This window comes from Erythrolamprus reginae, chromosome 3, assembly GCF_031021105.1.
Source record: "Erythrolamprus reginae isolate rEryReg1 chromosome 3, rEryReg1.hap1, whole genome shotgun sequence".
Taxonomy (NCBI): Eukaryota; Metazoa; Chordata; class Lepidosauria; order Squamata; family Dipsadidae; genus Erythrolamprus; species Erythrolamprus reginae.
In genome coordinates, this window is record NC_091952.1 from 179,087,480 (window position 1) to 179,111,231 (window position 23,752).

General features: G+C 40.4%; 1 protein-coding gene across 4 annotated transcripts in view; it reads right to left on the minus strand.

Moving 5' to 3' along the window:
- LOC139164785 (RNA-binding protein 24) overlaps positions 1–23,752 on the minus strand; it is a 78,397-nt gene that overhangs the window by 10,088 nt on the left and 44,557 nt on the right. For 2 of the 4 annotated variants that reach the window (XM_070747318.1, XM_070747317.1), the window contains exons 5-6: positions 9,897–10,020; positions 3,704–3,758 (exon numbers count right to left, since the gene is read on the minus strand). In XM_070747318.1, coding sequence (XP_070603419.1) covers positions 3,704–3,758; positions 9,897–10,020 — 179 coding nt within the window. Of the gene's footprint in view, positions 1–3,703; positions 3,759–9,896; positions 10,021–11,540; positions 11,767–11,915; positions 12,265–23,752 lie in introns of those variants that run through there. The other 2 variants (XM_070747320.1, XM_070747319.1) reach the window with 2 other exon arrangements.

Below are 23,752 nucleotides of genomic sequence, written 5' to 3' on the forward strand. Positions count from 1 at the left end.
ATTACTCATTATATCATAAAAGCTATATCCTACAAATTTGTATAATATTGTTTTTCTTTATTATTATTATACTGCCTGTAATGCTTGCAACCTGACAATTATTTTGGAGCACAGCAACATTAGTTGGCATGGCAAAAAAAATTCCGAGGCGACATATCGCCCTGCCATTCAGTTCTATGGAGAAATGGTTCTGGAAATATGAAATTATATACTCTACAGCTGGCACATTTTCATTCTCTTTACTGGATAAGCACACAATAGATATTCAAGAATGCTAACGGTGACACAATTATTTATGTCATTAAATCAATGTAAGCATCTATAACACTGATGGCGAACCTATGGCACGGATGCCATAGGTGGCACGCGGAGCCATTTCTGCTGGCACATGAGCTTTTGGTCCTAGATCAGCTCCAACGTGCACGTGTGTGCTCTCCAGCTGATTTTTGGCTCGCACAGAGGCTCTGGGAGGGCGCATTTGGCTTCCAGAGAGCCTCCGGGGGAGTGGGGGAGGACGTTTTTACGCTCCAGGAAAGCCTTTTTGAGCCTGGGGAGGGTGAAACACAAGCCTACCGGGCCCACGAGAAGTTGGGAAACAGGCTGTTTCTGGTCTCCATAGGGGGAAGCTGTTTTCGTCTTCCCCAGGCATTGAATTATGGGTATGGGCACTCACACACGCGCAATAGCGCAAACACACGCTCTTTTGGGACTCCAGGAAAAAAAGGTTAGCCATTACTGATCTGTAGCATCTACCTAATGTAGATGAACTGTAGAATAGTGTACAAATGGACAAAGCAGAAGACCTTGCCTTATTATACATAAGCTGATGGACTGCAACATAGCTAAAATATCAATTTGAGATGTGAAGTATTTATCTACTGACTTATTTACAATTTCTATTAAATTTAGAGAACTTTTGATACAGAAGTATGCAACTGTGTTATTTAAAGTAGTTTCTTTGCCCAAGTAGTTTTTGGCTTTTCATCTCCTTGGCTGTATGCCAAACTATACTTGTTGAATTTCCCCTTTTTACAAAACACTGGCCTTTTGCATACGGTTATCCTTCTCAATAGACTGGCTAAATGCCAAACCACATTGCAGGGAATAGAAATTAATCTTTCCTCCCATACTATGATCCCAGCATGAATGGTCCTCCTGAAGCTGCAGTTTCACAATAATAGCAAATGTCAGGAGAACACCAATGTGAGAGGGGAAAAAATCTCTTTTTTGCACACTTCACTTCTGGTTGGGAAGAGAAGCTTCTCTCGTTGTAAAGACAAAATAAAGAGTCTTGTGACACCTGTCAGGATGATAGAAAGTAATTTTCTTCTCACTCTATTTAGGTAAAATTAGATGCTTTGGTGAATTGTACTGTATAAATATTTGATGAACAGTAAAACCTCTTAAGGAAGTAGGCAGGGGTTTATTTTGATGAATAGCTAAAACATGTTAAAGGTTTTGTTTTCAAGAGAAGCGAAAAAGTCAATTTAAGACATGGTTACACTATGAAGTTTTTTAAATATCAAGAATACCTTGTGTATTCTTAACAGATTTGTATGGTTGTTTTTTGGTGTTCAAGAAAAAAATGGGTTTAAGATTTATAATAAGAGTTTTAATGGTTATAAATCTATACTGCTCAAAAAAAAATAAAGGGAACATTCAAATAACACATCCTAGAAATGAATGAATGAAATATTCTCATTGAATACTTTGTTCTGTACAAAGTTGAATGTGCACAACAGCATATGAAATTGATTGTCAATCAGTGTTGCTTCCTAAGTGGACAGTTTGATTTCACAGAAGTTTGATTTATTTGGAGCTATATTGAGTTGTTTAAGTGTTCCCTTTATTTTTTGAGCAGTGTATTTGGCTTTGTATCTTGAAGCCTTTATCTTATTTATCTAGTCCCTTGTTCCTCCTATATACTGTATACGGTATACACTTAGCTTTTCTGTTAATGGCAGACAGATTTAGCATTTCTACATCTTTACTTCCCCTAAGTTGACAAATAGTTGGGGTAATTAATTTTTAAAATATCAAGAAAATTACATATAATCGTAGGCAATTTATTTATTATTTAGACTTCTATGCTGCCCTTTTCAAACAACTCAATGAACTGGATTCAGTGTTGCACCAAGTGAAACTCCAGAAACCATGATCCTATGGATGAAAGGCCAACTAATTTTACCTTTCCCAACAGTCTCTGTTGTTCCTGTCCCCAAACTTGTAAAAACGTCATTTTATCTGGAGACACCAAATTGGTGAAAATTGCTATCTGAAAAGGCACAACATTTTCCACTTCTTTCTCTCTTTTCTCCATAATAGCCCAGGCCCCTATTATCAGAGCTCCTCTGCAGGAGCATCAACTCACAGGTTGAATTTACACACCACACCAAATCATAATGCCGTTCGTTATAAATGAACTTGGCAATTATCATTTGTAAACCACGTTTTGTGATTTTGACTAAAAAGTGGTTGGCTAGTTTATAGCTCAGAGTGTTGTGTGAACACAGTAATATGTAAATCCGGATATTGTCTTTTTCAGTCTTCAGCTGGCTAAATACAATTATTGCTGCTCGTGTTTCATGGTAATAAGTTATAGCATTTCAAAACTATTCTCCAGTTTCACTATGAGTCTTACTTAGCAAGGATTAGCAAGGAGAAAAGAGCACAAAGAGAGTTCAAGCAGATTCCTTTTCTAATTTCATGTTGATTTTTTTTTTTTAAATCCCAAGGTTCTATTGAAAATAGCATATATTTAAGGAATACTGTAAATTAAAGCTGATGAAAACAAAATCATTAATGGGAAAGTGCAAGTGGACGCGTATTGTTAATAACACAAAGCTCCACATCCTTCCCAAAGTACAAAACAAAAAAAAAAGTAACATGCAAGCAATGTTGAGCTTTCTTTTTTTTTTAAAAAAGAAAATAAAACGGTATCACACAAATTTAGCAATCACTACAAAATATGGTTAAAAAGAAGATAAATAAGTCGCAGGCTACAGCTTGAAAGCAAGAAGGGGGGGAAAGGGGGGGGTTTGTTTGCTCCCCTTCGCAAAGTCAACACTCCTCAACAAAAACCAAAACGGAAAAGCCACCAAAAACTTTCACTACAGCTCTTTCAATTAAACAAAAGCACACAGTTTAGCTATCAACACCACTTCATTACTGTAATCAATAAATAAAATAAAAACCACACTGATATCTATGGACTATAGAAAGAAAACATACATGCATCGTTAATCACCATTTTAGCTTGTTTGTGTGTTTTGAGTCTACTGGTTACAGAGTTTAATTCCAAACAGAACTATTCCACCTCATATTCCTTCTCATCAGTTATCTTAAGTGTAAACGATCCCTGTCAGATTAGAAAGAGATAAATAACATTGAGTTTAGCTTAAGAAAAATAGATATATTGTTGGGGGGACACTGGAGGGCTGTTTACAGGCAGACCTGGTATCCCCACACTATCTTATCCAGCACAGGACTGCTTCAATGAAGGTGGCTGGGCATCTTCCCGCCAGCTTTTAACTCTTATTGGAAAACCATTAAGGAAGCAAGGGCATTTTAAATCTGCATATTTGAAAAAAAAAAAGTAACAATTTTATTGCCAGCAGTCACATTACAGGACACTAATATGTATACACTATCTGTTTCCCACTGCAAAAAAAACAAAAAACAAAAAGGTTTAGAGGAGACTTACCCAAAAGGTCTCTGGATTAAGGCTGGATGGAGCTGTTGAACCCCAAAGGCAAAACCTAACAACAAAACAAAGCATATTTTGTATACTGGTACTCCTCCTGTTGTATTATTACTTTGTGTTGGCGATCTTTTACCTCTCTGTGGAGAATTAAAGTCTATGAAATTAAATGGGACTTCCACATCAATAAACCAAAGCGTTGCAGATTTATACTCTAACCAATTCTATCTTGGGATCGTTCTTGAACGAAAAGTAGGTAAAATGTCACTTACCTTTCATGAAAATGTTTTATAGATGAATGCATTGTGTTTCACTTAATAAATAAATAATCCTGGGTTTCAAGGCACAGAGGCCAGACATTGATTCTATTATTTAGCTGCTTCCAATATTAAAAATACATAATTGAACATGACCTAAAAATATTATATACCACAGAGTATAAAATAATAACAAGAATCTGCATAAAGGATTCTTGGTGCTCTTTGAATTTGGTTGTTTGCTTGCAGATGTTTCATTACTGAAACTAAGAATGGGTTTCAGCAGGTTCTGACCAGTTCTAGAGAACTGGTAGTGAAAATTTTGAGTAATTTGGAGAACTATTGACTGGCTCCATCCCCACATATTCTCTGCTCCTGGGTCACAGCTGATCTGGAGGAAATGGGGATTTTGCAGTAATCTTCCCCTGGAATGGGGAAGGAATGGAAATTTACAGTATCCTTCCCCTGCCAAGCCACACCATACCCACCAAGCCATGCCTGCAGAACGGGTAGTAAACTTTTTTTAATCCCATCACTGCCCAAACTAACATTATTACTACTAATCAGGACGTCATCATTCAGAAAGCATAAAAGATCCCTCCTTTCAACCCTGACTTACAAATATTCTCCTTCATTGACCCTTTGCAGAGTTTGAGAATAATTTGGAAGAACTACTTTTTGGCTTGTGTAAGTAGATCCTCACTTTTATTTGCTGCTCACAGTCGGCTCGAACCACAAATTTGTGGGCAGCGAATAAATGTAATAATAATTCACTGAAACACAAACCTTTTTTCATCTGTGAAATAAAGGCTGCAACTTTTAACTACTCAGCTCATTAAAGTCAACACACTCTTACAACAACACAATTTTTTAAGGCCCACATATATAAAAAATAGGAGTTGCTGTGGATTTTACTCCATTAGTTGTTGCCGACTATAGGGGGTAGTGATCATTTCAAGGCCATTGAGTCAATGCTGTCTGAAGACATTTCCATGGTCATGTGGCCAGCATAACATCATGGAGTGCTGTTACCTTCCCACTGAAGGGGTACCTATTTATCTACTCACATTTACATGTCTTCAAAGTGCTATATTGGCAAGGATGGGAACTCAGCCTATCCTGTGATGCTCAGCTCTCAAATCTGGGCTGACAGCATTCCAGCAGACAAATTGAGCATGAGTCAACTGCAACAACCCCCACATATAAAAAAGAACCCAAAAAAACCCCAGGCAGCTTTACCAAATAGCAGAAAGGTACTACACTTCCTCTGAATCATTTTTGAAGCGTTCACAGCCTTAATAGTAATCTTTTTTTCCAGCAATATTCATAATATTATACCTCAAGATAAATAGTCGTTATTTCTCATAGATCGTTATAGTTTGAGGCTGATATAATGTTCACAGTATTCTAAAACTGGTCGCCGTTTTGATTTTTTTTTTTGGTATAATTTGTTTTTGTGCAGATGTTTTTGTTTAGGTTTCTGCTGTCCTTTTAGGGATTGCTTTAAATATGGTAAAGGAAATAAGTTGAAAATTTTGTCAGGTGGCCTGGCAGCCCAAATTTGTACATTGGCCAAATACCTTCCCCCAAACTTTTATTTCCAAACATTTCTACTGAAATTTTATGAGCTTGCAGTAGCCGTGTGTAAAATTTCACAAGATCTTCTGCAGGAATGCAGAATTTTTTGATATGGGTGCATCGATGCTGTTTTGGGCTGACTCCTGTGTAATTGGGACTTGCACTGGTGTGATCTATGTCGTCTTTTTATAACTAGAGTAAGTTTTGAAAAATAATTGATTGACCCTGAATTATATTATTATGTGTTAATCTGGTTAGTTCTTGACTGTGAAGAGGCAATGCCACATCATAGTTAAAACCAATGATGGAAAGACAAAAGAAAAAAGGGATGTTTATGTTCCCAATCTCTTAGCTGAGGCTGGATGATTGGGAACCTTTACCTGTACCAAACTGGTTTGATCCTAGTTTATTTCAATAAACTATTAACTAAACCAGAAGTAAAAAAACTTTTTTTCAAGCTAATGCTGTATTTTAGTGATCACCAACTGGTGGTTTGTGGACCACTGATGGGTCCGTCAGAAAATTTTGGTGGTCTGCAGAAAAATTATTTTGCATTTTTTATATTGCACTAAATCAGAGATCTTCAAACTACGGTTTCTGGGCCAGATACGTGCAATGAATGTTTGAGTTGCTGCAGAGAGTCTTCCCCTTTGGGGTCTTTTTGTGTGGGTTAGAGGGGAGCATAAATTACAACTCGAGGTTTACTTCGGTCTTCTGGTGCGGGGCTTTGGGTGAAGGTTAGAGGAAAGAGTTGCTGCTGGTGGCAAAGAGCCGTATCATGACCTGGAACTGGTTGATTATCTCAGCCTGCTAAGCCTACAGGCACCAGTACCTGGCCTTACATTCCTGCAGGTCTTCCCTCTGCTTGGAAAACCTATGCTCCTAGTCCTCAGCGAGGTGCTTCTGCTGAGCCTCCTTCTCAGTCAGATCCAATTTTGACAAGGAATCCAATTTCCAGTACAGCAAAAAAAAAAAATGAACCAAGGTTTGGTGTGAGTCTGAATTGACTCAATGCTAAAAGCTGATACACATACAATACTATATATTCTCATAATAGTTGAAGGCACTTCCTAGTTTAGAACTTAAACATACAGACAAAATAACTGACAATTTATTTTTAGTTTTCATTTAATTTTAGCATGTATAATAAAAGCCTTTATTTTGCATTTTTGCTTTATTTATTTATTAAATTCACATGAAGACCATTTCACTGTCAAGCAACTTTGGGCTGCTTGCAGCATTAAAAAAAGCAAAAATAGAATATATTAAAACATTTCATATATTAAAATTAACAGAGGTAAGTTAGAAAGCAGAATGCAACAGGGTGGCCAACTTGTGAACGCATTCATTCTAAATTATTTCTAAAAAGTCTGTAATATATTTATATTAAATAACTATGACCGAAAGGATTAATTGATGCAAAAGAATTAAGATTAAACATGTAATTTACTAAGTAAGTCAGGAAGACTTCGTGCTTTCAGTAGGACCTCCCCTACTGATGAGTTAAAGAGAACATACATGTTTATACCCACTGAATTTTAGTGATAATTTATTCATTTTCCTGAAAAACTCCACTATTTAATACTGTTTATCTTGAGTTTAAATGTATACATGCAGGGTAGGGGTTGACCATGGTTATTCCTAGTTACCTCAGCAATGAACAGAAAACATGCTGATCTTGTTTAGAGGCTGATTTTAGAAATGAAAAAAAAAACCTTCCATAAATATGTCTGGCTGGGGAAAAAAATGCATAGTACTTCAGGAATATAACATGGGTAAAAAAGAAATATCAAATAAATAAATAACTGAAATAGCTCAGGAATTTAGCATTTGGCAACACAGAAATGACACACAATTTGTGTGTGCAAATTAATGTAATTAATTAATGCAAATTAATGTAAAGTTATGACAATATTGCAAATTACTGATTTTTACAAAATTTGGTTTGTTTCTGAGATGCCTAGGAGATATTACAGTGTTATACTTGGTGCCAGAACAGGTTGCTGACTATTAATGGACTGTAAATGCAAAATACTCCGTGGACTGCATTGGCTGTCGATTGGTTTCCGGACACAATTCAAAGTTTCGGTTATGACCTATAAAGCCCTACATCGCATAGGACAAGATTATCTCTGAGACTGCCTTCTGCCGCATGAATCCCAGCATCTGGTGAGATCCCACAGAGTTGGTCTCCTCAGGGTCCCGTCAACCAAACAATGCCGGCTGGCAGGACCTAGGGGAAGAGCCTTCTCTGTGGGGGGCCTGGCCCTCTAGAATCAGCTCCCCTTGGAGATTCACACTGCCCCCACCTTCCTTGCCTTCCGAAAGAGTTTAAAAATTCATCTTTGTCGCCAAGCCTGGGCTCATTAGATCTTTCCCCCTGACCAACGACTGTTTTTAGTGGGATTTATTGAGTGAATGTTAATGAATGTTTTAAAGTTAGAATTTTAAAAGATTTTTAATTATACTAATTGGATCAATTGTATTATTATGTCTTTTATATATGCTGTGAGCCGCCCTGAATCCTCGGAGAGGGGCGGCATACAAATCCAATTAAACTAAAATAAGATTTTGTTTCTGGAGCTATTCCAGTTTTCATTTTGAAGCATTTTGTTTTTGATGATTCTTAGAAATCAAAAGTTGACTCCTAATGCTGCCAAATATTGTACTAGAAACATTAAATCTGATATTAAAAGAAAATTTATATTCTGTGTCACATACAACAGAATGATTCTCCATTTAATTAGACTCTCTGATCAATTAAATAATTAGTCCCATTCATTAATTAGACTCTTCAATTAAAGGGGGACATCATATGTAACTGACTCACCAAAAAAACAACCACCTTGCATATTTGAAAGAACTCCTATTGTATATACATTAATCTCTGCCTATATATACACACAGAATATATAGAGGGAGACCATAATCCTATGTCCATTATTTAAGGGCAAAATCTACAGGTCACTAGATTTTGCATGAGGCTATGATGTTATTCTCTACATTCTCAAGTTAGTGCTTTCTAAATTTTCACTTTCTGTTTCCTGGACTTTTATCAATCAAGTATTTAGAGAAGGGCGGTGCAAGCACTTCTTTAAACAAGGGGCGTGCATATGTGCACCAGTGTGCCTTCTGTCCCCTGTCCAATTGTCTCTCCTTATCTCATTTATCTTTTCTTCCTTTCAAATATGTTCACCTATACTTTCTATCTTTTCTTCTATTCTTTTCTTTACTTATATTATTACATATCTTTCTCTTCAATGTGTATTATGTATTGGGCAAAATAAATAAACAAATAAATAAATAAAAATAAATAAAATAAATAAATAGAACTACACTTTTAGTGCACAAGCGAAGGTTTCCATAACAAGGCAAAGGAACATTTTTTTAAAAAAAGAATGAAAGTTTTCTGGCTGTTTCATCCTCCATATTTTCTACATGGAGCAGATACATATACCTGGGAAGAAGTAACTTATTTCGCTTTCATCTTCTGTTTCAAATGTCTTAGGTCAGCTCTAGGAAGCTCAGCCCCACATTCTGCAAATCACATGACATTATGCCTCTTGGACATACCATACTTTTCAGAGTATAAGACACACTTTCCCCCCAAAAGAGGCTGAAAATTTGAATGTCATATACTCTGAATGTAGCTTTTACTAAGCTTTTTTTCCAGCCCTAGCGAGGTGCTAATGAGTGAAGCGATCTTCTGTGCTTTGCTAGCTAAGCAATCTTCCCTTTGCCTATTTTTTTTTCAAAGTTGCTCCCTCCAACAATCATCTGGGCTTCTGGGCTTTAGTAGACTTTTTTCAGCCCTAAAGCTGGTAAAGTGATCTTCCCTACTTTGCTAGCAAGCGATCTTCCACCTTTATTTCAGGCCTAACAAGGTGCTAACAAGTGAAGTGGGTGCTTTGCTAGCAAAGCATCTTCCTTTTTCCCGTTGTTTCTCTCTCTGAAGAGAGAGAGAGAGAGAAATGAAGTGTTTTAGAAACACTTTTTTAAATACGCAACCAGGGAATAAAAAGAAAGCATGTGTGCAGCAAACTAATGTGCTGAAGCTGACCAGATTAAGGACTAGCCAGATGAATTCCTGGTAGGCAGATTATTTTTCCCTATTTTCTTCCACCAAAACTAAGATGCGTCTTATGCTCTGAAAAATACGGTAATTCTTACATTTGAACCACCAATACCAAAGTTTTGTATTGTGTTGACACAAAGTATCCCCAATGTGAATTGGCCATTATTAAAATCACAGAGTTGGGTGATGATTAAAATGCTTCACAACTATGTTCTTTGAGAACTTTTGCCTGTTCATTTGCAAACCACTCATTCTAAAATTAGAAGATAATAATCACAGTTATTACCTGGCTGCATAATTCTTGGTTTTGCTCCCAGATATGCAAGATTCACATTAGCTTTTCGGCCATCAATGATTGGATTAGGATCTTTGCAGGCCCTTTCAGCAGCAGCTCGATCAGCCATTGTCACCTTGATAATAAACAAGCAAAGGTATCAAAACGTGACCCTCAAAACAACCTTCCAGATATCATAAAACAATATTCTTTCTGGATGGACTCTTTCAGATTAGAATGATCAGGAAGTCCCCTTTTTGTTCTGTTCTGGTTTTGTTTTACTGTTTTGCTTTACAGTTGATTGCACTCTTTTATATATTGGTTGTTTAGTTGTAAGCAGCCCACAGGTGTTTGGATAGCCCGTTAAATAAACAAATAAATAAACTCCCCTCATTCAAATGAAAACACAACTAGGCAGTATCTTTCAGTGTTGGAATTTTGGAGACTCTCTTTCTCTCTCTCTCTGTGAAATTATAATAGAATAAATATTTTTTTTAAATCCAGTTCTATTCGAAACATTCTCTGTTTCCCTAAAGAGTGGCATAGAAAGTTTGCAGGGCTCCGAGCCGGTGACACAGTAGCATGTGCCAGTGTAGATAAAAATATGAACATGTCCTATCAGTCTGCAGACAGCTGGCTTCATACAATGCCAAAACTTTATTAGCAAGTTTTCCTATACAGGCATGAAGTAAGTATTCACAGCAGCAGCAGCAGCCCACAGCATAATATTCAAAGAAGAATGTATGCTCCCCCAGATAACCCACAACCACTGAAGTGCACAACACTGGGTACAAATTGTGGGACACCCCCCCTCAGTTGATAGGCTGATATTTTTCAGTGCCTTGTTTACATGTTGCTTAAGTTTGAGGGAAATATAACGTTCGTCTGTCTTCTGAATGGTCACAATCTTTTCAAGACTCTTTTGGTGGTAGTAGTGGTGATGGTGAGACTGAGGTTGTGGGATCCCCTCCTCCCCAGCTCTGCCTTCCCTCCTGATCCTTGTTCAGTGACCACTACCACCCCAGCCCCGCACACACCCTCTGTGGGATCTGTCAATGAGCCTGTCATCTGCACCTCTATAACTGTCTGGTTTGGTTCTGCAACCCAACAAGACTGATGGAGACTTCCGAGGATAATCAGAACTGCAGAAAAAACAATTGCTGCCAACCTGCCCTCCATTGAGGACCTGTATACTGCACAGAGTAAAAAAAAAAGGGTTTACTGACCCCCCATATACTGGACATAAACTGTTTCAACTCCTACCCCCAAAACGTGACTATAGAGTACCGCACACCAAGAAAACTAGACACAAGAACAGGGTTTTTTTCCCAAACGCCATCACTCTGCTGAACAAATAATTCCCTCAACACTGTCAAACAATTTACTCAGTCTGCACTACTATTACTACTAGGTTTTTTTCACCATTCCTATGTAACTTGTTGCTTGTATCCTTAAGATTTTTATTAATATTGACAGTTTCCTGATTGACCCCCTGTGACAATCATTAAGTGGTGTACCTCACGATTCTTGACAAATATTTTCTTTTCTTTTATGTAGACTTAGAGCATGTGCACCCAAGACAAATTCCTTGTGTGTCCAATCACACTTGGCCAATTAGCAATTCTATTCTATCCTATTCTACTTTATTTGACTTACAAATCCGTATCCCCGGGATTTGCCTGTCTGCCGGTCGGTGATGACCACGGCTTCCTCGATCTCGCCGAAGACCTCGAAATACTTGCGGAGGCTGGAGTCCGTGGTGTGGTAGGGCAGACCCCCGACGAAGATCTTGGTGTACGTGGTGTCCTTCTGCGTCGTGTGCATCTTTTCCCCCCAGTAAGACAGATTGGGAGAGATTGGGAGAGAGAGAATCTCTCCCCTGCTACAAGACCGGCAACAAAAGGGAAGGAAAAAAAGAAAGTCAGGGGGAGGAAGGGAGGGAGGAGAGGGGAAGGGAGGGGTAAGCCTCTTTCCTTCGGCTGCTAAAGGCGCCAACTGCCCGCTTCCAAGCAACTTCTCTCTCACTCTCACCGTCCGCTTTCGCCGGCCGCGCAGCAGCAGCAGCGATAAACTCCCTTTCGCCGGACAGGGAACCTTCCTTTCTTCCCGGCGCCGACAGTGGGGTCTGAGGTCCGAGGGGGGGGGAAGGGAAGCCTGGTCGGAGGATGCTGTTGAGGTAGACAGTGCAGAGTTGAGGAGGGGGGGGAGCGGCGAGGAAAGTGCGGGGAAATCTTCCGCCGGCGAAGGTTTTTCTCCCCCCCGAATGTCACACACACACACACGCGCGCGCGCGAGTTCCCCGTTCCGCTGCCGGCCCTCTCCAAACACACACACACACACACCCCTCCCCGCTTCCCCGCCCCGCCTCGGAGGGGCGGGCAAGCCAAGGCGGAGTCCCCTCCGGCTATTGGTCTCTTCCTGGGAGAGAAGCCGGCAGGGTTTATAAAAGCCAAGGTTGCGCGGGCGGGGGGGGCTTATAGCGAGTGTGGCGTCGGGGGGAAAAAAAGACACACAGAGAGCGGCTAGGCAGCGGCCGGACGGCCTCGCCACCTGCGCGCTGGAGCGGCGCCCTATGTTTGGGGGAAGGGGGGGAGCGGCGGCCGCTCCCGTTGCTCGGCTGATGGCTGACGGCGCTGCCCACACAGGAGCTCTCGCCTCGCCTTCTCTCCGCCTTGTAAAGCTCACGGGACGTGACCTTCTTTGGGCGTCCGCGGCGGAGCGCTCAGCCTCCCCTCAGAGGCGCATGGCGGGGCGCAAGAAGTTCGCCCTCAGGCAGCCCTGAGGGGAGAAGGCGGGCATTCCTTGCATCTGCTGGGGCCACCCTTCCCCTATCTGGTGCCCGCCAGGCGCGTTGGGCACCCGATTTCCTCATTGGTTGGCTGCCTCGGGCGGCCTTGGCCGGGAAGTCACTTTCGTACAGCCCCCCTCCCCAAAGCCTGCGAATTTCTCCTCAGTCTTGTGGCCGGCAGAGCGCTTCTCTCTGTCTGAATGGGCAGTGGTGGCTGTTTGGGTAAAGGGCCTTGTACTCTTGCCTTCTCTCTCTCTCACACACACACAGGAAAGGAGAGCAGGGAAGGCTGTGCAGAAATGGCAAGGTCACAATGGCTGAGGAGGAGGCCAAACAGAAATGGTAGCAGCTTTCCTACTTGTACTAATAGTATAGTAATAGCATTTAGACTTATATACCGCTTAGTGGGGCTTTTACAGCCCTCTCTAAGCGGTTTACAGAATCAGCATATTGCCCCCAACAATCTGGGTCTTTTTGCCCACCTGGGAAGAATGGAAGGCCGAGTCAACCTGATCTAAGGAGATATCTCTTGTTCTTTTCTAACAAGCCTGTCAGAGAGGAAAGGGGGATGGACACATGCACCATGGGGGGGGGGGAATGAGGCAACCTGCAATGGCATTTAACAGACAGGCAGATCTTTAATAGACAGATTGACAAGTTGGAAGGGACCTTAGAGGTCATCTAGTCCTGTTCCCTGCCCAAGCAGAAGACCCTACACCTGCCTCTATCTGGGATCAAACTTGCAACCTGCTGATTGTGAGGCAATGAAACATTAGTTTCAGCCCTTGTCCAGGCCTTGTTTCACCCCTTTAGATGAGCTAAAGTCAGACAGGCAGGAGAAGCATTAAGGAAAATTTCTCTTAATGTTTGTGGAGATTCTCCATTATCCAGGTCATGCTTGTCTCAAAAGTGCTTCTTCAAGAGGCAACTGGACTTTCTGGCTATTCTTTGAAGACATCTCTCTTTTCCTCCAAGAAGCCTCTTCAGATTGAAGAGGCTTCTTGGATGAGAAGCAAGATAGCATTGAGCAATAGCAATAACATTTAGACTTATATACAGCTTCACAGTGCTTTATAGCCCTCTCTAAGCGGTTTATAGAGAGTAAGCATATTGCCCCCAACAATCTGGGTCCTCATTTTACTGACCTTGGAAGGATGGAAGGCTGAGTCAACCAAAGATGCTTTACCTATTGAAGAAGCACCTTTAGGACTCGTTTCTCTTACCTGCCCAAACTCATCCTGTGGTCTGGGCAGTGCAGAGAACTCAGCGTAGCTCCCAGACTTTAGGTCAGCTTTCTGGAAGACCCTGCAGATCACGGTGTGCTCCAGGCATGATATGATCCAGACCCAACCAGCTGTTTGAAAAATTGATTGCTTTCCAAGTGCAGCCCATGTAAGATACATTTCAGTAGTGAAGCACAGTGTGTAAAGTAAACAGGAGTTTTCCGAGAAGAGGTATGTAAGAAGGGCAAACAACATTGGAATCTAAACTAGATGGGTGGACTTTTTTTTCAGAACAAACCCTTGAACCTCTTGATGTAAGTGGAATGTTGGGATCTACATCCAAAAGTGGACAAAATATTACATAAACACAAACACAATTAATATGATTTATCCCCATATCTTTTCCATATCAGTGTCCACAACAATTTTATAACATTATGTAGGCCACACACAAAGTTTTGGACGCAAATGCAAGCTTCAACCAGCGTGTTGTCTAAAAGCATCAAGGAATCGCCTGCCTCTCTGATGCTGAATCTGATGATTAAGGGGAAGTGCTGCTCTATTCAATGTAAGCAGAATTATATCCCACGTCCATAGTTCCCTCTAAGCTGAGCAGTGAGCAATCGCTCACTTAAAAATCATCATCAACTCAGTGTTTTCCAAACCTGCCCAGAAGCCGAGAGAGAAAGAGTGAGAGGGAAGGAGAGAGAGAGGAAGAGAGGAAGAGAGAGAAAGAGATAGAAAAAAGAGAGGAAGGAAAAGAAAAAGAAAAAGAATGGGAGTAAGGAAGAGAGAAAGAAAATCAAAATCTAGTTTGAAACTAGCTCAACTATTTAAGTGGCATTTTGATATTGATAGAGTTGCCCTATTATGAGCTCACTGTTACAGTATTTTATTTTGAAATTCTCTGAGGCAAAACAGGGTGGGTTATTTGTTTGTTTGTTTGTTTATTTTTTTATTTTTTTATTTAATATTTCTGTGCCGCCCAGTCCCAAAGGGACTGCCGCTCAGACACTATACTTTTCCGCCCACCCCCCCAAAAAATTAGAGGGGACACTGCCCACGTCATGTATTTATTTATCCACAGTGCCCACATTTCACTCTTAGTAGCTCCTATCAGCTTGGGCAAAAGCGGGGGTTGCTGCTGGGAATTTTTGATCCAGTTGTTATGGAGGCCAATAAATTTCCCAAGTCTGAAAATCCATAGGAACCCGCTCACTTTAACAAGAAAGCTCAAAATGTCAGTGTAGCTTTTGTTCCCAAATAGGCCTTGAAGTGCCAGCTAAAAAGAGATGTACAGATGCAGATCAACCAAACATAAAACCTGAAAATTATTGACAATTTTCAAATGTTTAGGACATTCTATAAAACATGTGTCTTATTTATTTTATTTTTATTTTATTTTGTTTTATTTTTATTTTATTTTTATTTTATTTTATTTTATTTTATGTATTTATTTTTTTAATATATTTTTTATTTATTTATCTGTTTGTTTGTTTGTTTGTTTGTTTATTTATTTAATTTTTATGCCGCCCTTCTCCTTAGACTCAGGGCGGCTTACAACATGTTAGCAATAGCACTTTTTTAAACAGAGCCAGCATATTGCCCCCACAATCCGGGTCCTCATTTTACCCACCTTGGAAGGATGGAAGGCTGAGTCAACCTTGAGCCGGTGATGAGATTTGAACCACTGACCTTCAGATCTACAGTCAGCTTCAGTGGCCTGCAGTACAGCACTCTACCTGCTGCGCCACCCTGGCTTCTTTTACTTTTACATTTCTTGCCAGATTTGATGCAATTGTTTTTTTAATCATGATATTATTTCTGTTTTACAATACAGTAAATGAAGTATAGAATGATCCTTCGGGATTCATCAGTCTACCAGATCTTGCACATTCATGTTTAACTGTAATCTAGTTTCTTTTGGAATACGTACAGTCCTTGACTTATAACCATTTGTTTAGTGACCATTGAAAGTTACAGAAGCACTGAAAAAAGGGACACAACTGCTTTTCACAGTGATGATCTTTGCAGTATCCCCAATGTCAGGTGATCAAAATTAGAATGCCTGGCAACTGATTCATGCTTGTGATGGTTGCAGTGTGATCCCCTTTGTTGACCTCCTGACATGCAAAGTCAATGGGAAAGCCAAATTCATTTAACATCCATGTTACTAACTTAGCAATTGCAGTGATTCACTTAACAACAGTGGCAAGAAAGATCATAAAAAGGAACAAAATTCACTTTAACAGCTGTCTTGCTTAGCAACATAAATTTGGGCCTCAATTGTGGTTGTAAGTTGTTAAGTATCTCTATTTATTTGTGTTCCGTCCCGGTGTTCAGAACAGTGATATTTCTTCTACCCTGCTTGTAACATCTTATTTCTAAATGTGGAGATGTATCTTGCAAATATGTTACAAGATTTTTCTTTTTTCTTAGAACACTTGTGTTTCTCAGAATGATAAACCATATACCAGCTAAAGCCTTTCTTCTATACTGCATCTCTTTATGCTAGGGATAGCAGATATACTTACTGAAGTATTTCTTATGGGTCCAAAATGAGGATACAGTGGTCCCTTGACTTTTGCGGGGGATATGTTCCAAGACCGTCCGCAAAAGTCAAATTTCCTTCTCTTTCTTTTTTTCCTTTTTTTTCCTTTTAATATTAGATTGTTCCACTGTAACATTGTTTTTATTATTGTTGTGAGCTGCCCCGAGTCTTCGGAGAGGGGCGGCATACAAATCTAATATATTATTATTATTATTATTATTATTATTATTATTATTATTTCCGCAAAGTAGAGACGCTCCCTTCCTTCCTCCCCCTCCCTCCTCCATTCCTGGTTTTCCTTACCCCCAGAACCCGCAGGGGCAACGGGGTGGCAAGCTAGGGGCTTTGCTGCGCTCGCTGCCAGCATCTCCCATGGGTCAGGACAGGGGAAGGAGAACCTCAAGGAAAGAGGGATCCAGGCCAGGACTTGAAGCCGGGATTTCAGGCCGGTCAGCTGGGAGGTTGGATGCTACCACTAAGGGAGATGGCTTAGGTGGGTGGGGGAAGAAGAGGCGGCAGCGGCGGGTGGCAGTAAGGCTTGGCTTCAAGTGGAGCATACCAATACTCCGAGAATTAAAGGGGAGGGATCAGGAGCCTGGGGCGGAAGGGGAGCTTTTATTTAAAGAAGCAGGACAACTGGGGTGGGGTGGGGAGGTGGAGAGTTAAAACGCACAGTATTGTATATCGGGTGGCCGTGAGAAAACATTTAAATGTTCAAAAAATCCGTGGAGTATTTTTTTATTAATATTTTTTGAAAAGCCGTGGTATAGCCTTTCCGCAAAAGTCGGACCTGTGAAAGTCAAGGGACCACTGTGCTATTATTTTGATTGTGAAAAGACAATCATAGCAACCATTGTCTTTTATGTTGAGTGGAAATCTGTAGCGGGTTCTTACCAGTACAGTTGACACCATCGCACCGGTGGCAAAAATTGAGCTGCGCGTGCAGCTCCGCGTACGAGTGAAATTTTGCTTCTGCGCATGCACAGGAAGCAAAATCTTGTGTGAGTTTTCAGCCATTTTTTGCTTCTGCACATGTGCGGAAGTAAAAAAATCTCCGAAATATCTCTCATGCATGTCCCTTCGTGAGATTTCGTTTCCCGCCCATGTGCTGAAGGCACAGAGCTGCACACCCAGTACACCGGTAGTAGCAGGAGCAGCAACCCCCGCCCTGGTGGAGATGATGGCCAGAAGTAAAAAAACGAGTTACAGAAGTGAATCAAGTGAGCTGAACTGGGAAACCTACAGAACTGGCAAGCGTTTTCTTTACTTGAATGTTTAACTCAGGGATTCCCCGGAAGTGTTCAGACTATAAAAGGTAGCTTTGTTTGTTTGTAGGGGGAAATGAAATGACATAGAATAGGGCAGGGCAGGGCAGAATTGTTAACTGTGCAGTGTGCTCACCTGCATTATTCTGCTATGTTTACGTGATATATAATAATAATAATAATTTATTAATCTTGACTGCCACCTGTCTGACTCTGTCAGGGGGGATTTACAACAAAAAGAAATTACAACAAAACCAATAAAGCATAAAAAAACCAAAGATAAAAGATGGCAACTCCACTAAAGTTTGCATAAACAAATACATAATTTATATATTTTAAATAAATATATGACAAATAGCTCTCCATTTACTCTATTTAGCTCTATTGTAATCCAGATTGATTTAATAATAAAAATTAAATGTTTCAATGTCAAAAAGTTAGTTTTTATAAAGATTGAATATATAGTGCAGGGGTCCCCAATGCCCAGTCTGCAAACTGGTACCAATCCATGGCTTTTGGGGTGGGGTAGAACAAAGAAACAAAAACAACATAATCATGTATTAGTAATGTAACAGTAATATGTATCTAGAACAGGGGTGTCAAACACAAGGCCTGTGGGCCGGAACTGACCCTTGACATGGTTGGACCCAGCCTGCATGGCCATCCTGGAAAATTTTAAGGGACTGGCCCGCATTGCTTCAGCTTGGTCTATCCAATGTGGCTTCAGTTTGGTCAACCCAGCATAGCTTCAGCCTGGTCTACCCAATGCGAAGAGGAAACAATGGGTCAGCAGTTTGGAGAATAGCATTAAGTTGGCCATTCTCACCCGGCCAGCCATGCTCACTTGGCCCCCTCAAGGTCAAAAATAGCCTGGATGTGGCCCTCAATAAAATTGAGTTTGATACACCTGATCTAGAGGAATGCACCAATCAGTTGAAGCCCAAACATTGCTTAAAAAAAGAACATTTCCATCCTCTTATTGAATACACCTAGAAACATAGAAGATTGACGGCAGAAAAAGACCTCATGGTCCATCTAGTCTGCCCTTATACTATTTCTTGTATTATATCTCAGGGTGGATATACAGTATGTTTATCCCAGGCATGTTTAAATTCAATTTATGTGGATTTACCAACCAAGTCTGCTGGAAGTTTGTTCCAAGCATCTACTACTTTTTCAATAAAATAATATTTTCTCATGTTGCTTTTGATCTTTCCCCCAACTAACTTCAGATTGTGTCCCCTTGTTCTTGTGTTCACTTTCCCCAGGCGGAATGACTTCTGAACTTCCTAGTCAAAATAGTAAGTTTCTTAATATAAGAGCCACCTGCTGGCGTGTCCATATCCCATAAATCTTGTATGAAGAAAGGTCTCTTAGGAGTCTTTCCTAAGAGTTAAAAGTTAACCAGACCATTAAAAATTAGATATGACAAGGCAAGCAACTTCTCTGATGACCAAAAGAAATGCCCTTTTTTCAAAGCAACTGTAAATTGAAAGATATACAAAAACTACTTCTATGCAAAGCATTTAACTTGAATTTGTTCCATAAAAGCTTCCATAAAAGATCAGGGGTTCAATTGTGCATTTGTGACCACCATTTTGACTTTTTTTTGTTCCTTCTGCAAATGCCTCTATGTACAGACACACATAAACCCATTTATCTGAATTGTGTTTAAAATAATCCCATTCTAAATATATTTAGGTGATGGTATTTCTCATGCCTCTCATTAGAATGTTTCAGTTGCAGAATATCCATAGGATTAATATGGTTTTTCTAGATTATGTTTCTATGTGAAGTGTTGGCCTGTAGTTCAATATAAAGCAGACAGAATGGCACATGTTTCAAAAGGAAAGTTTTTGAAATGGTACTATTTTTATATTTTGCAGAAACTTTTAAAATATCTATTTATTAATGCTCAGCCTCACAATTTTGAAACCATCACAAGCATTGCTGTAAGACCAGGGCATGTTTAAAATATTTAAGCAGAAATGCTTCTATCTGTAATTCTTTTTATTATTACACTATAATCGTTTGCAAGATGACGTATAAAATGTCATACTTAGATATGTAATAAACTTTTATATCTTGAGAAATGAGTTGGAGATGGAGACCCTTTGTGAGATCCTATGCGACAAAATTTCATTTTAATGTATGGCGATTATTGTACATTCAAAGGGACAATAAAGTTTATTCTAAGTCTAAGAATGAACTGCTGTTTAAAAATGCAGCATGAAGCAATAACTACATTTGGGTTCTAACTTACCTTGATGTCGATTTGCTTCCTCTACCACTGCATGACTGTACCCAGTGGGTGCAGTGTGCCATGCCGAAAAATCCCAACCCCCCTAAAAAGCCAAAAAAAGAGATGGTGCATGTTGTGGTTAGCTCTGGCCCAGCTCCTGCCCCAAGGACTGTGGATGTGGGGGAGACATCCACATGCTGCAGGCCTGTTTTGCCCCCGGTGGAATCTGATGATGAAGGCTCCTCTGACCAAGAAGACATGGGTGACAGGGAGGAGGAGAGTGGGGCAGACAGCTCAGAAGGAGATCAATTATCTAGCTCCTCCTTGGATTCAGAACAAGAGTTAATGATACAGCCACGCATGCGGAGAGCGATGCATAGGCAACAACAACTGAGAGATTATTATCAAAGAAAATGAGGCCACCTGTGGTTGGGTGGGGCTGTGGTAATTAGTGAGGCTGCTGTAAATAGCAGCCTGTGGGTTTGGCCATTGTGGAGGGTTATCTGATTGTTGTGTTTCGTGACTGCTTTACTGACTTTGACCTTTTGTGTGCTGATTTTTCCCCGCTTTGAAACTAAACCAGAGCAAAGTGTGTTTCACTTTGTGAAAGAAGAAGGACTGTGAATTGCCTCACAGCTGCAAGCTAAGTATCACAGAACTGATAAGGGACGTGTACAAATTACCAGTTTGTTTGGAGACGAGTGCTCTTTGCTATACCAAAAGAGGGCTTAGGCTAAGGGAATTTTCATTATAAAGAACATTGTTTTGAATTTTAAAACGTGTGTGTGTCTGAAATTTGTACCTGTGAATTTTTGGGAGGATTCTACCAGAGAGCCCCACAGAACAGTGACACATGCACAGTGCCAGAAACTCCGAAGAAAAAAACTGGGGGGAAATTCCCATCCCTCAAAACCCTCCCCAAAATTCCAAAAGATAACAGTGTCCACGGACATCACTGTGATGTCACCAGCAATTTGCTACTGGTGAACCAGAAGGAACCCACCTCTGCTACATTTGTTATCTGACAGACGTATAGATTTAGACAATTTAGATCTGAAACTGAGGATCCTTTCGATGTAATTTCTCTCAGTCCTAACCAGCTTTACTACCTAAAGTCAAACACAACTGGAGGCAGGTGTGTGTGTATAAATCTCAGGCTACGTGGTCTTTGGTCATGACATCATCCTCCATCTTGCAGATATTGGTCTGTGGCAGTGATGGCGAACCTATGGCACGGGTGCCACAGGTGGCACGCAGAGCCATATCTGCTGGCACGCGAGCCGTTGTCCTAGCTCAGCTCCAATGTGCATGTGTGTGCCGGACAGCTGATTTTTGACTCGCACAAAGGCTCTTGGAGGATGTTTTTGGCTTCCAGAGAGCCTCTGGAGGAATGGGGGGAGAGCATTTTTTACTAAGGAAGCCTTTGGAGTCTGGGGAGGGTGAAACACAAGCCTACTGGGCCCACCAGAAGTTGGGAAACAGGCTGTTTCTGGTTCCAGAGGGCCTCTGGGGGGTGGGTGAAGCTATTTTCACCCTCCCCAGGCATTGAATTATGGGTGTGGGCACTCGTGCATGTCCGATAGCACGTGTGTACGATCTTTCGGCACCTGAGGGAAAAAAGGTTTGCCATCCCTGCTCTGTGGACATCCCTGATTGTGGAGGCCACCTATTGAGTGAAGATTGGGATGTGTATGGAGAGAAGGGGGTACATTGGTGTTCATAGAAACATAGAAACATAGAAGAGTGACGGCAGAAAAAGACCACATGGTCCATCTAGTCTGCCCTTATACTATTTCCTGTATTTTATCTTAGGATGGATATATGTTTATCCCAGGCATGTTTAAATTCAGTTACTGTGGATTTACCAACCAAGTTTGTTCCAAGGATCTACTACTCTTTCAGTAAAATAATATTTTCTCATTTTGCTTATATTTTTTTCCTTTGAGTAAGTCTTGACTCTTGGTAATTACATAGACTAACCTGTAGGTTTCTTACAAGATTTTGCCTTCCTCATAAAGAAGAAGTGTGAGAAGAAAAGAGAGAGAGAGTAACTGGCCCAAAGTCAGCCATATGACTTTCTATCTAACGCAGGACTAGGATTCATTGTCTCTTTGTTTCTATGCAGAGTCTTTAATCATCACCTACCACTGGGTCACATGGGGAAGTTAGAATAGGCTTGTAAAAAAGAAACATTGGTTATTCATAGTCAGAATTGAAATAAAAAAGCCAATTCTGCAGAAGGAATTGTGAAACTAAATTATGTCCTTCTGGAGTGCCATGCACATATAATACCGTAGATCACCTGCATAATTTAACCCATTGTCATTATGATATCAGCCTTTTCTCCAAAAGCTCACATATATGGTTTATCTCATGCAGAATTAAACTATCTAATGTGTCTTTGGAGGATATGTTAAGATGGCCTCACCCAGAAGCTATCACTTACAGTGAATGGTTTTAACTGATATACCGTACTTCTGTATAGCCTTCTGTCAGAGCAGCGATGAACAGACAGTTTACAGGTTTACCAATTGCTACTAATTCAAAGGTATTAGCATTAAGTCTATTGTCAAGCTTTTTATTTATTTATGCACACCAGATGCCTGTCATAGCAAGGAGAAAACAATGCTGTGTAATCATTCAGGAGGCTGGTGGAGACAACAAAGAGCCTCTGATTATATTGCACTCTATTTATTCCTGCCAATGGTCTACTGCACCATATAATGACACAAGACATTTTGAAAAGGGCATTATGACCTAATCATGCAATATAATACTGCACATATCTGCTCCAAAATAAAATGGACTTAGTGTCAGGTACATGTATATAAAATTGCAGCCTAAACTGAGATTTCGTGTAATATTTGAAGCAGAAACCATGCAGCCTTTTAGATGTGGTTATAAAAACAAATCCGCTAAATAGGTCAGTGATGGCGAACTTATGGCACGGGTGCCACAGGTGGCACGCGGAGCCATATCTGCTGGCACGTGAGCCGTTGCCCTAGCTCAGCTCCAACGTGCATGTGTGTGCTGGTCAGCTGATTTTTGACTCGCACAGAGGCTCTGGGAGGGCGTTTTTGGCTTCCAGAGAACCTCCAAAGGGGACAGGGAGTTTGTTTCTACCTTCCCCGGGATCCAGGGAAGCCTTTGGAGCCTGGGGAGGGTGAAACACGGGCCTACTGGGCCCATCAGAAGTTGGGAAACAGGCTGTTTCTGGCCTCCAGGGGGCATGGGAAGCTATTTTTGCCCTCCCCAGGTATTGAATTATGGGTGTGGGCACTCGCGCAAGCACGATAATGCACACGCATGCTCTTTCGGCATCCAAGGAAAAAAAGGTTCGCTATCACTGTTATAGGTTGTAGGTACATTTTGTTTGTAGATACATTTTTACATTTACATTTACATTGTCACATTGTTATTATTGTTGTGAGCCGCCCCAAGTCTCCGGAGAGGGGCGGCATACAAATCTAATAAATAATAATAATTATTATTATTGTTATTGTTATTGTTATTATTATTTTAACTCATGAATGTTAAATTTCATTTAGTTCCACGAAGGCTTTGAATTTATAATTTAAAACAAATCTTCACTGATAACATACTGTATATCTAACTAAGCTCTCAGTAAATAGTTACATGCAAGTGTAAGTACTAGTGTCAAATTCTATGTCTCAATTAATTTCTATGTAAAAAAAACCCCTCACACAACTTCTACATGATAAAGTTACACACTACATCTTTCTGCAAATTTGATGCCAGTATACTATTTATGTAAAAGGGTTCATAGATTCAAAATAAG